The sequence below is a fragment of the Gracilinanus agilis genome, chromosome 5, assembly GCF_016433145.1.
Source record: "Gracilinanus agilis isolate LMUSP501 chromosome 5, AgileGrace, whole genome shotgun sequence".
Lineage (NCBI taxonomy): Eukaryota > Metazoa > Chordata > Mammalia > Didelphimorphia > Didelphidae > Gracilinanus > Gracilinanus agilis.
The window spans coordinates 85,533,489-85,548,101 of NC_058134.1; the positions used below are offsets into that span (position 1 = coordinate 85,533,489).

Sequence of the window (14,613 nt, forward strand, 5' to 3'; positions counted from 1 at the left end):
AAGATAAGAGGAAAAAGTTTGGAGTAATCACTCTAGGAAATGAACTCATAAGTTGGTTACAGTACAGTGACTGTCAAGCAGCATTGAGTGTCCAACTGGACCCTCTGCATTTGCCCATGGAATGAGGAAGCCCTTCTTTAAAGAGTTTCCTCTGAAACTTCAAGAGCTTCTTGTACCCTTTATCACCTGTGGATAAATATTTCTGCAGTGCTCTCCAAATGCAAGGTAAGCGTTGAAGAAAGGAGGCATTTTTTGGTAATATCTTCAGGAAGAGAAAACAACAGGATTCAATCAACACATATTTGTGAAGCTTTTACTGTGTACAGTGTTGGATACATAAGTACAATGAATGACTCACTACACTGTCAAAGAACTTATATTCTAATGGAAGAGAGAGACCCAATACATATTAAATATAGAGAATAGAATAAATAACCAAATTAAAGAGCATTCAAGGTAGGGGAATACAAGGCCGTTTAGGACAAAAGACACTGGAGGAATTGGGGAATATGTTACGTAGAAGATGGTGCCTGAGATGCATCCAAAGAGAAGAGAGGGACTCAATGAGGGGGTGGTGAAGATGCAGTCCATTCTATGCATGAGGGTTGGCCACTTCAAAGGCACTTAGCGAGTGATAAACAAAGAAAAGGCCCATTTCGCTGGATCCCAGAGTTCAGGAGGAAGAAAAATGTCCAATGAAGTCAGAAAGATAGGTTGAGGGTGTGGGGAGAGAAAGTAAGATTGTGTAGAGTTTTGAGAGATTAACAGACCAGGGCAGCTGGGTGGCTCAGTGGATTGAGAGACAGACCTACAGACAGGAGGTCCTGGGTTCAAATGTGACCTCAGACTCTTCCTAGATAATCAATTAACCTGCATTTGCCCAGCCTTTACTCCTCCTGTGCCTTGGAAACAATACACAGTATTGATTCAAAGGCAGAAGGTAAGAGTCTAAAAAAAAAAAATGGAGGCAGACTTAGAGGCAATAGGAATCCCTTAAACTGGTAAGTAGGGGAGTCACATGGTCAAATCTACTCCTAAAGAAATGTATATAAGCAGCTTTATCTATTGAGCAAGGAAAATGATCCTGAATTTAAATAGTCTTTTGAAAATCAAAAGAGTAGTGATTGCCTCACTGGTGAAGATGACATTTAGAATAAGAATAATGTAAAGATAAAAATATATGTAATAAAATACATAATATGATAATGTACACACAACATAAACATATGTAATAATATAAAGCATATATTATATATTGTGTTGTATTATATATTATATTATTATTGTAGTATACATATAATGACCCTTTCCTGCCCTGTGGAAGCAGATCATTCATTTGTCCTTTTTAAAGTACAAGCTATTAGGTAGAATTCTGTTCAATTCAACAAACCTGATTAAGTCATTTACTATAAGTCAGCCACTTTGCCACGCCTGTGGATACTAAGACGAGAAGGAAACAGCCTCTGCTCTGAAATATGTTACTGAGAAGATATAATTTGATAAAACAGAGAGTGATACAAGGAGTGAGAAAAGGCATTACCACTGAGAGCCATTAAAGGAAGGCGTCCTTGAGGAGCTGCACCTGAGCTCTGCTTGAAAGGAAAGGATGGACGATGAATAAGAGTCAGAGAGCAAGTCCCAGGGGCAGCTAGTGGGTGCAGTGGTCAGGGTCTGTCTGGCCTGAAGTGGGAAAGACTCATCATCTTTCCAAGTTTACATCTTTTCATTTCATCTGCTTTGGTATGCAGGGGACTAATTGCCTGTCACTTTCCTGCCCCTATAGGTGAGTCGCTCTGCGTGTTTAATGACGACACAACTAATATGCAAATTGTTAAGATCCAGAGAGGCAGCAGCAGCAGTGGACGTGAGAACGTGGCCCCCCATACTGGATACAGGTAAAGAGATGACAATCCCTCTGTCAATGTTTATGGAGGACTGCTTAGATCACTTTGCAAGCAGATAGACTCTGCCTTTGAACCTCTTTTCTTTGGATGTTTTAATATGTAAGTCTTTTCATGCTAAAGGTTCTGTTTTGATCTCCAGATGACTTGCCAAAGAAGCGGCCTGCCCAAATCTACAAACCTTCTAACCCAGATACACTGGCATATCTTGACTTCAGTGTATCCACAACTGGAATGCTAGCTGGAGTAAAGGTGAGCATTTTACACGCAGCACGACCTGCATGCCTCTCAAGACCCATGGAGCTCCTGGCTTTGTTTCGGGGGCATAATGTCCTTTCAAGTAGCATCATACACTCCTGAGAGTCTTAAAAGGGATGAAAGCAAAGGAAAGGACAAGTTTCTAGTACAGGCAGATAGAGTGCTGGGCTTAAAATCAGGAAGACCTCAGTTAAAATTTAGATTAGCTGTGGGACCTCCATTAAGTCCCAAGCTCTCTCTACCTCAGTTTTCTCAGCTAAAATATGGGAATAACTATGGTCCCTACCTCCCAACATTGTTGAGAAGATTGAATAAAAATTAGAATTCATTTTCCCTCACAACTCCTGTCCTTCTTCCTAACTTTTCTATTTCTCTTGATGGTGGTTGTTATTCAGACATCTAAATCATGTCACACTCTTTTTTGTTTGTTTTGTTTTGTTTTGATTTTGAATTAGCTCCATGTAGGACAATTAACAACAACAACAACAACAACAAAAACACACACACACACACAGAAACAAACAAGAAAACATCACTGGGCAGTAGCACAAAATAAGAAGCAGAAGTAGACCCTCAGGGGGTTTTCTTGGCAAAGATACTAGAGGGTTTGCTATTTCGTTCTTTAGCCCATTTTACAGATTAAGGAAACTGAGGCAAACAAGGTTAAGTGCCTCATCCAGGATCACACAGATAGTAATTATTGAGGCCAGATTTTAACTTGGGTCTTCTTGACTCCAGGTCTGGCATTTTATCCATTGCACCATCTATCTAACATCCCCCTCTCTTGATGGTACTACTATTTTGTTAGTTCTTAAGGCTCAAAACTATGGAATTCTCATTGATTCTTTTCTGTCACCAAGATGACATATAGTATTGATTTTTTTTCTGAAAGAAACCCTTTTACCCAATTCCACTACTCTCACCCTAATTTAGTCCCTTATTACCTCTTAATTAGACTATTACAATAGTCTCTTTTTTAAAAATTCCTGTGTATTCGTTACAAGGCAGAAGAATGATAAGGGATAAACAGTAGGGATTAAGTGATTTGCCCAGGGTCACATAGCCATGAAGTGTCTGAGGCCAGATTTGAACCCAGGATCTCCCTCCTGGCTCTCAATCCATTAAGCTCCCTAGCCAGCCCTAAAAAAGTCTCTTAATTGGTTTCCCTATTTCTAGGCTCTTCTAATACCATTCTATCTTTTACACTGTAGTTAGCCTGGCATTCGAGGACTGCCACAACTTGGCTTCCACCTATACTTGCAACTTCATTTCATGTTTTCTTCACAAACTACACTAAATACAAGCCAAATTGGACCATGAGCTGTTTTCCAATCCTGTTGCATCTTTCTCACTTCTATCACATAACATTTTTACTTGCAGTCTTCCATGTTTGGAACAGGCTTTCTTGTTATGTTTGCCTGTTCAAATACTTTTCTTCTTCCTGGATCTTCAATTTAAATGATTCCTCCCTTTCCAAATTTCTCATGTCTCTATATTTGGCCTTTCATACATGCTTTTTACATGCTATCTATTCCCTTAGTTTAGCTTTAAAAGTTTCAGACTTTTGTGACACCTTTTATTATAGACAATTTATATGAATGTCTTATCTGATTAGATCACAAGCTCCTTGAAGACAAAAGTTGTGACTTTTTTTAACTTGACATTCCAAGCATCTTCCATGGTGCCCTCACCCATGTAGACATTTTAAGATATTAATGAATTGAATAATATTCTGCTTTCCATTAAACATCAGGCACCTGCTTTAAATTCAGTAAACAATTCCAGTCCTAATATTTCCCCTTTCTCTTTTGTGTTTCCTTCCATCTGGCTTGGCTGGATAAATGTCCTCTTCCAAGAAAATTAATTGTTTTGTGTGTAAATTACAGTATTTGTCTGCTATGCATAGAGCTTATCATATACTGATTGAGGGTCTGATGGCAAGAGTGTAATTAAGGATTTGGCTAAGGCTGGCTGCCCAGGTGCAACATTATTGATGATGTTAGAAGCAGGGATCATAAATAAGATTCTTGATCCATAACTTAGAAGGACATGTCAAAGGCCATCTAGTCTAACTCCTTTGTTTTATTTACATTTTATTTTAATTTTTTAATTAAAGGAAATAGAGAAAAACATCACATTTTATGACTTGGTAAGTTATTCACATTTAAAGACTTTTTAAAATCTAGTTTGTGGTTGCTCTTTGTTCATTGAACCACTAAAACTTTAAGAAACTTCAGAAAAACACCACCATCAATATGACTCCATTATTCTGGAAGAAAGGCAGGTCATAGATGATGAAGAAATTGATTGATTTCTTTTCAGAAAATAGCAGATATATGCTTCCCAAGAAATTGTGGTTTTTAATAATAGGACTAAATCATTATCTTCACTCCTATTCTTGATGTATAAAGTTTGTTCAGATCTTTGGTTTTCACTACTTTATTTACTGTAAGAATGCATTTTGTATAGGAATTAACAATTGTAGTAGCAAAACATATTTCCACCCATTCTACACAGATAAATATTAGTTTTGGGGGTGAAAAGAAACAGTCACTATTCCCTCCCTTTTCTATCTAGTATATAATTAAAAGAAAATATATAATGGAAATAGACAAATCTAGAACTCTTTCTACTTTGCCACACTTCTCTCTAAGGGAGAATGGAATAAAAGTGAAGGCTGCCTCTCTCATGCCCAAATGACATACCCTTGAACACATCTCTATGTAGATGTGAATTACATAAAGCTGATGGCACAGTAATGACTCACTAGCCCATTAACTAGGGATATATTTCCAGATGTTCAGTGGATCTGATAGTAGCTCGCCCCCACTACTCCAGCACAGTCCCACACTCTTGTGCTGTTGCTGTCCCAGGTGCTGAAAGGCATAAGTATTTCCAGGCAGAGATTTTAGTTGATTGCTCTTTTGTCTTACAGATGTCCCATGCGGCCACTAGTGCCTTTTGCCGTTCTATTAAGCTGCAGTGTGAACTTTACCCATCTAGAGAAGTTGCTATCTGTTTGGATCCTTACTGTGGGCTTGGGTTTGTCCTCTGGTGCCTCTGCAGGTAAGATTCCTCTGATTTGGGGGGGGGAAACGCACGTACAACTTGTATTCTGTCATTAACAACAGGAACCAGCTAGAACAATTACACAATTTGAAAGAGCAAGCAGCCTTGAGTAATTGGAATATTTTAGAGATTTTACTGTAGCCCAGGGTGTATTAGTGCTGTGAATAATACATGAATTCATGGGAAGTAGCTTAAAACATTCAGGTTTTCAGACAGAGTCCAAAGTACTCTAAGCTGGATGGAGGCTTTCTTGATAACAAAATCAGAACAGCAGTTCTGATTTTATAGGGCATTTCTGTCTTCATTGGGATAAACACCAATGAATCTCAAACCTCCAGAACATGTGTGGAGCAGTTTCTCACCCCAGAAGACTTATAAATCTGATGTTTCATGAAATCAGCAAATGAGGTAATGCCAAACTCTAAAGACTATTTATATGTTTCTCTTAGTTTGAATTATTATGGAAAACAAAAATCCTTGGAATTGATTTTACATGGAGGGGGGAGTATAATAGTTTTTTTTTTCCACTCACCCTCCCCTACATTTTTTTGGAGTTCTACTGCTTTATTTTATAAATAGTGAAACTGAGCCTCAGAGGGAGAGGTTAAGTGTCTTGCTCATAAATTCAGATAGTAAATAGCAGAAACAGGATTCAAATTGAGTGCTTTGGGTTCTAAATTGTATGGCCTTTTGATTATATCATGATGCCTCCTAGAAAATAGTAACACATTTTGCTCAAACCCTTTATCCTGGGGATAGTAAAAAGGCCCCTTTGTTCTTTAAAATTTTCTGTAGAAATGGAACTTTAATGAAGTTCCAAAAGAGTGAAGACTGGGACTTGAGCAACTCTGCTCTTCAATGCATAAGCTTGAAATCTCTAAAACAATAGATTGTTCAAGAGCATACTACTATTTATTATCAGTGTTATCTTGCTGTCCTTTTGGAAAGATATATGTTATGTCAAAGGCCCAACACAACAGATGTTCATAACAAGAAAAGAATAATTAGCACAAATTTATGACTAATAGTTTCTGTTTAGATTCCATTACAAAGATTAATTTTTGGTTTCTTGGAATAAATATTTCAACTCTGGTCACTAGATATTAGTTATTACACATGTAATTTTGTAATATGTAATATTACACATGTAATACACATGTAGTTTTAAGTGTTATTAAATATTAATTTGTTTAGTGAACATTTATTAAATATCTATTTTATGTATAGGTCTATACCAGAAAACAGAGAATTTAGGCAAGAAGTAGTCCAGGCTTTCATCAAGTTTACAATATAAAAAGGTAGATTTTTAATAATCAATCTCCAGTTTCTCCTTGTCATTCTAAAAATGTCTTAGGTCTTGCATTTCACGGGGGGAAAACGGACAAGAGTTTTATTTAAAGAGTAAAGCAGCCATCACATAGATGAGATTACTCTCAAAGGTACTAGTGGGACATCTTGTGCTTGATCAGTTTCATTTAGTTTTTCCAAATGTTAGTTGCTCTTGTTGAATCACAGTGCCTTTTATAAAGCAGGCACTTAATAAATATTTGTGGAATTGAACTGAATCTAATAACAGTGAAAGAGAACCATGGAAACAGAGCTAAAAAAGGAAAATTCTGGGAGTCCTGTGGAAATACTGGGAGAAGGTAATGTAGAGAAATATGATCAGCTTCAGGTTTCAGCTAAGAAATTCAGTGGAGGAGTAATTAAGCATTTTTGATGTCTGGTCCTGAAAACATAACAATCTTTGATGTGAAAGGGTGGCTGTTTAAAATAGAACTGCTCCAAAGATCATGCAAGGCAATCCAATTAGGGCCATGTTTAAGTCTTTTTCACAAATGGATACTGAATAAAATTTTGTATTAGTAAAAATATTATGTTCCAATTCTTGTAAGTAGCTCAAAAATGATAAGAGGTATAATGTCTTCCAGTGGATAATTATGATTTATGAGATACATAAAGCATATGCTTGTTAGACCTCATCCCTATTACCTTGGTATGTGATCCCATTTTCAGCCCAGAAATTGTTTTCTTATTATCCTTTCAACAGAAGTAAATTTTCTATTATTCCAATTTGTTCCTGCTTAATAATGCTGCCTTGGGGCTTGAATCTGAGTTAACACGCCATCTTACAGTACAATAAAAGGGTCTCATTCACAATAAGATATAGGTTTGTAGGCTGTTCCTGGAGCTATTCCAGCACTTTACTTGATTTCTATTCATGGTAAAGAAAGTAAGATTCAGAAAATTGTGTCCTGCTTCAGAGAAATTCCATAGCAGCTTATATACAACATTGAAATAAAAATTCATCCCTCCTTAGTCTTTGACATTTTGCAGAGTATCAGATGACTAACATTATAGAAAGAGGGTCTGCATTTGTATATGTCCAGATCTATGAGGATCTATTAGTATTATGAAAAGTCCTTGCCCAAAACCAAGACAAGGGGCTGAATTCAATGATTTGCATTGTAGATGTGATCCCAGTAGATTGAATACAATTTATTATCATTCTATATTTCCCTTCTGTGAAAAAGATAGTGAGGTTGGTGGAAGGCAAGTCAGATATAGGAACTAGCAGGCAACCACAAATGGCCAACAAAATCCAGGAGAGAAATAAATGGGTGTATTGGTGATCCTTGTCAGTACCGTTAGTGTATGGGCATTTGGGGGGGGGGGAAGAGAGTGGGGGAGGGGGTAGAGCAGATGAAATATAAATGACTGGGGGCAGTGTGCATAACCACCAGAGCAAAGGTAGCACTATTTTGGCCCCTTCTGTGTATGATATAAGCTAGGGAAGATTTTTGTTTTCTAAGACTATGAGTGATTTAGACTCTAAAATCACTTTGGGAATTCTATCATCTGTGAATAGGTAGTTACTCTGAAGTTAAATTATCCTTACCAATCTAGGATTGTAGGCAAGCTGGCAAATGATCTCTCCAAATTAGGAGGATAGACTGATTTCAAAGACTGTGCCAACTTCTTTGAGTACTCTGTATAGGAGAGTTTATTCACAAAAAGTTCATAGTCAGAAAAGATGATGACAGAGAATATCTATTATAAATATGATTTTAACAGAAGACCCCCACTGAACCACAGTTCCAGTCTCCATTGGGAGGTCTTAAATGGTAGAGAATTCATTAATCTCTCACTTCTGCCTATTCAATCTGTGAGGAAGAATTTCTTTAAATGGATTACAAATCTGTCTATAGCATCCCTCAGTTGTTCTAATTTTGCCTTTGTTGTTCAGGCAAAACAACTCAAATTCTTTTGCAAATAGTTTTTCAACTTAAAAACTTAAATTTTTACACTTAAAAATCTTTTAAAAATTCAAATACTTTCAAACTACTAATACTGTCCACCACTCCCTCTACACACACAGAAACACCACAATAAAAATTTTTGTCTCCAGGCTGCACTCTCACAGGTTCTTGCCCTTGCCCTTGCCCTCCTAAAAACTTTCCTCTGAAAGCAATGATGTTCTTAAAAACATCTCTCTCAGAACCATACATGTGGCCTGACTTGGGCTAAAAGACATCAGGATTGTTACCTCCCTCTTTCTGAACATTATGCCTCTCTTACTGTAGCCTTGTAAGCTTAGCCTTGGGGTCTGGATGGTACAATCTTGCCTTTTACTGTACTCATAGTCCATTAATTCTCTCCCTCATGACTTGCCTATTTTGTACTTTGGTATTTAATGTTTGGAACCTAAGCATAGTACTTTATATTTATTCCTATTAAATTTCATCCTATTAAATTTGATCTTTTGTCATAGCCTGTTGAGATACTTTTTTTGGTACCTTATTATATTTATACAGTATGTTGGCTCAGAGTCCCTGCTTTGTCATCTCCATATGTGATGAGCTTACCATTTATTATTTTATCCAAACTATTTTTAAAAAATTATTTTAAAACAAAACAAAGTTAAGAAGAATAGATCCCTGAGACACTCTACTAAATACATTATGGGGTATGGGAAATAGTGCACTGGGCTTGGAGTCAGGAAGGCATAAATTCAGATCCAGCTTCAAAATTTTACTAGTTGGTCAACTCACTTAACCTGTCTGCCTCAGTTTCCTCAATTATAAAAGGTGATAATAATAACACTTAGTTCATGTGATTATTGTGAGAATCAAATAAGATAATATATGTAAAGAGTTAGCATAATGCCTGATATATAGTATGTACTATATTAGTGTTTCTTCCCTCCCACCTTACTAATTTATAAACCATTATGCTGGGTAATACAAAGATAAATTTGAAATGGACACTATTCTTTATGAGCTTCTTACATGCTATTGGAGAAAGGAACATTGAGAGAAAGAAAGAATGCAATATATATATATATATACTAATAAATATTGAAGGAAGGAAACAATTATCCATTTATTAAATACTTACATGTGCCAGACACTATAGTGTTTTCCAAATATTATTTCATTTGATACTCAAAAATAATCTTGGGAAGTAGGTGTGATTTGTGATGATTGAAATTCTAGAGACGCAGTATTTCTTTCTTTTTTTTTTTTTAATTTTAAACCCTTAACTTCTTTGTATTGACTTATAGATGGAAGAGTGGTAAGGATAGGCAATGGGGGTCAAGTGACTTGCCCAGGGTCACACAGCTGGGAAGTGTCTGAGGCCGGATTTGAACCTAGGACCTCCCGTCTCTAGGCCTGGCTCTCAATCCACTGAGCTACTCAGCTGCCCCCAGGATTTCTTAATTGTAAAATAATTGATTAATTTAACTGCTCAAGATATTATAAATCGGACATTTGGTGCCCTCCATGCACCCAAGAGAGTGAACTCTTCTCAAGCAGCTCTATCTGCCCCTTGTGAGCTCTTCACTTAGTCATTTCCCTGGACATCCCAAGACTTCTCTGATAAATAACCCCTGAGGAGCTGGACTTAAATACCTCAACTCCTGTTTCATCACTTCATCACAGGAAGAGGTGGGTCTTTGTCCATAAATGGTGGACAACAACATACCTTTTCCTCCCTGCCACATGGATAGGTCAGTCCAATATGACTGCATAGCTTGCTTTCCAACAGGTCAAAGGGTCTACCACAACTGGGAAGCTTTGCCCTGCTCAACCCAGTTTCATAGCCTAGGGGAGAAAATGTTTCAGCTTGACCTCAGAAATTTTTCCTGGGGGACAGGAATGGGGGTGTCTAAAGGGAAAACTGTTTCACAAAACTATCCCAGGTTGATATTAATTTTCCATATATTATTACTCCTATTTTATAGTTGAGGAACCTGAGGTAGATAAGATACATGATTTGCCCAGGATCACAGCTAGTAATTGAGTTAGGCCATATTTGAACTCATGACTTCTGACTCCAGGTCTAATATGCCACCACCTAGCTTCCTCTTAAATGAGGAAAATTAAGCAGGGAAGCAATACCAACATGAGGTGGCATCAAGAAAGGTTTCACAGAGGAAGTGGCACCTAGGCTAGATCTTAAAAAAAGACAGGGTTGTGAGAGTAGAGAGAAGGAGAATATGGTGTTCCAGGGTATTTACTGAATGTATAAAAGGCATGAAGTATCAAATTCATGAAGTAACTGGTAGCCTTATCTTGATGGAATATACTTTTTGAAGAGGAGAAGTAGAAAATAAATATAGGAAGGTAGGTGAGAGCTAGATTGTGGGTGGTCTTATATGCAAGGCTAAGGATTTTGTATTTTACACTATAAGCAGTGGGAAGCCAATGGAAATCTTGAAAATTATACGGGACAGTATTGTGCCTTCAGAAGATTATTTTGGCATCTGAGTTGGAAAGGGGAGTGATTATGGAAGCAAGAAAGCCAATTTACAGGCTATTATAGAAATGCAAGCTACAGGTAATTAGTGTAATTAGCCAGGTTGTTAATGTGTGACAGAAGAGAAGTGGACAGAAGCCATGTTGTGAGGTGTGAAAATTGATTATATATGGGGGTTAAAGAAAAAGGAAGAGTCCAGAAATTCTCCAAGGTTACCTGAGTACTAAAATAGTCAAATCCCCTTGAGTTCCATTTTGGTCATTCAATTTGAGATGCGTAAGCAACACCCGAAGAAAAGAAATATCTACCAGACATTTATCATTATGTAACTAGAAAATATTATGACAGAAAGAGATTAGAGATTGTCTATATTTGGGAAGCATTTATACAGATATGAGACTTGAACCCAAGAGAATGGATCATCTCCAAGGGAGACTTTCTAAAGACAGAAGAGAATAGAAGGTTCAGGACAAAGTTCTAGGGAAATACTCCAGTCAAGGGACAAGAAATGTAATTAATGAGAACAAAAAATATCAGCCAAGTGGAGAACAGGAGCAAACAGTGAGTGTCATGGCAGCCCAAAGAGAAAACTGTCTCAGTTGAAGAGGTTAACAATATCATAAATTGGACAAGTCAAAAAAGTGAAGACTGCAGAAAAAGTCATCAGATTCAGTAATTAAACATTACTTATTTAGGATTCCAATTCATCATTTTGGTTCTTTCCTCAAATTGAACATCATTCTCCACAAAGTCCAAAATAAAGACTTGAGTAGTTCTGCATTCTTTTTGGCGTCTATTGCTATTATCCTGCCCATTCTCAGTTATGATTCTGTGCTTTGGTCTTCCTCTTGCCCCAAAAGAATAATTAAAATAGCCTATATTGTTCTCCTTGTTATTTGCCATCATTCCAGGTCATTCTGGGCTTTAGAACTCCTGTTACTATTCTTACAGGCCCCTAATACTCTTATATCCTCCCACAGTTACCTGTTCTTAATTCTCTCATCTCCATGTCTTTGTCAGTGAATTATTGAGTGCCTGTATCAGTCTCTTCTCTGCCTTATTGTAAACATTTGTGTTTATTTAATTAGAATTTCATTCTTGAACTTCTCTCATCCCTCCTGAGCCAATTCTCCCTGTAGGATCTTAGGCCAGAAGTTCCTAGTTATCCTTCTGAAATGTTCAAAAGTGTAAAATGTAAGTAACAGCAAAAGCTTAAATGAGATTTAAGGTTCTATAGCTCCATTAACCTGATTACTGTTGACAACCAGCACACTTAGGATGCAATGCTCATCTTTGGAGTTTATTTTTAGTGAGAGCTAGATAACTGTTTCCTCCAAGTTGGTATAGAGTAGAATTTCATTTCATTGCATTTTAGTCTTTTTTTTATTTTAATGCAAACTTTTATTTGTCCAATACTTGAGAGTTCTGAAAGCATTTTCACATCCATTCTCTTGGATGAGTGTCCTAACAAATATCTGGCACATAGTGAGCTCTGAATAAATGTTTATTAACTGACAACAACCCAGTATAGTTAGCCAGACAGGAAACTGAGGTGAAGAAGATGGTTGTGACTTGCTCAGAATCACACAGAGGACTAGCGCCCCTGATTCTTAGTCTGGTGCTTTTACTGTTCCATGCAGCTAGTATTACCCCATGCTTTCCAGATAAAAGAGAAAACAACATTGTGGGTGGGACTTGAGGCGATGGTGGCTGCCGATCCTATTGTAAAGTCCCAGCCATGTTTTTGACATCATCACCTCTTTGCCTACTGAGAAACCATGATGCAACAAATTATGCACTGTAACTTCACCACAGATTCAAGTGGGAGGAGGAAATAAGCTGTGAGGAAAGAAGGCATTTGTTTCCAAACAAGTATCTTAGCCAGCAAAGCAAGTGTGACAAGAAGGGGTATTTTGCAAAAGCACATGCAAGTTTAATGATGGGTACATACTCAATTAAAATGCAATTAATAATACTTAACACTTTTCATCTTCCAAGTACTTTATAAACAGTGACTAATCCTTTGAGCACCTCCTGTGGGTAGGTAAGTTTAGTTGGGTCTAAGGAGAAAGTCATCATTAGAGCTGAGTTTAAGACTCAAAATATCCCTAGATCCCTATTCTTCACTCAGATCACCCCCTATTCACAGAAGCAATCCATTTTAATGCTTGATTTATGAGAAGGGCTTTCCAATGCCTAATCCAGGTTAGGTTGAGAGTCCAAAGTGTCATTTGTTGCCTGCAGCCTATCTATACAACCACAAGATGGGGGTGTGAGAAACATATTTAGGGTGGAAGAAGAGATGTGAAAGCCATTTAAAATGTAGATATTCCTTTTTTATAAAGTTGTAAGTCATTAAAAAAGCCCTTTACTGATCTAGGGGATGCTAAAGATTTCTCCCACTCAAATAATCTGAAATATTCATTTTAGAATCCTCCTTTCTCCTTCTAGGTTCCTCCCTTTCACTTACCCCAAACTATCAATGAGTTTCTAATTCAGTATGTTATTTTTCATTTGGAAAAAATTTTTTGTTGTAATTGTTGTTGTTTTAAAGAAGTAGAATTCTAAAGTAAGCATATTAAGAGTTGGTGATGGTAGGGATTAGAGTGAGAACTACAGCAGAACTTAACCAACAACTACCATTTAACTACCTAGGCAAAGAGAATACACCTCCTTCACAAACTTCATATGGGAGAATGGGATATGTTTTTATTAAAAAGAACTTATTTACATATAAGAATAGGATTTGTTTTGCAAGACTTATTTCTGTTCCCTTTAGAGAGAAATTACTTCTTTCAATGACATACATTTCATTCACTTTAAAATATCTAAAAAGAATTTAGGGATGTGGTCAATTATTGCTTATGGATTGAATTGCATATATGTTTATGGCAGATGTTTATAAAAGATATATCACCTTGTTTTGTTGAATGACGGGAGAAATGAGAGTTACTTTTAAGTTTTTCTTTTCCTAATTTCTTAGATTTCAGGATTTGTTTTAAAACTGTGATTTCCTATTTATGGACTTCTCAATTATTTCTCTTTTATACCTTGAATAGAAATAATCTTTTAAAGAAAAGATTTGGTTTGAACAAAATACGTATTCTACCATTAAAATAAAAGCCAGAAAATTTAACTTTGATTGCTTTAACATAGCCTCTGCTCAAATAGTGGCTAATTTAAAAGTCTTGAAATATACCAGAGCAATATTTGATGTTTTTCCCTTCATCCTCATAGTTAATGAAGGGAAGACAATGTAATCGATAAAAATCACAGGTCTAGATCCTTCATCTGTAATATATTAAAAATACTGATCAATGATCTGAATGGGGTACAAGGACAAGTATGGACATTCACTGCTCAGTTTCAAGAAGGGAAAATAAGACATATATACAAATAACTAGCCAGTTCTTAGATTATCGTATAAAACAAGATGTAGCAGATTTTATTCAAATGATTGACTTCAGTTCCAACCTCTGCTATTTATTATCCATTTGACACCCTGGCCAGATTATTTCTGTGGGCCTATGGCAGTATTGAAAGACCAGTGGATTGGGATCTAGATCTCAGTTTGAATCCTACAATTCATGACATTTATTTTTAAAATAAGTGAATGGATGAATTA

The 14,613-nt window shown here is 36.6% G+C and overlaps 1 protein-coding gene across 1 annotated transcript in view; it reads left to right on the forward strand.

Annotated features, from left to right (window-relative positions):
• The window catches only part of DIP2C (disco interacting protein 2 homolog C), a 601,650-nt gene that overhangs the window by 519,923 nt on the left and 67,114 nt on the right, over window positions 1-14,613 (forward strand). The window contains exons 27-29 of the mRNA XM_044678953.1: window positions 1,784-1,895; window positions 2,044-2,153; window positions 5,095-5,225. Of these exons, the coding sequence (XP_044534888.1) occupies window positions 1,784-1,895; window positions 2,044-2,153; window positions 5,095-5,225 (353 nt within the window). The remainder of the gene's footprint in view (window positions 1-1,783; window positions 1,896-2,043; window positions 2,154-5,094; window positions 5,226-14,613) is intronic.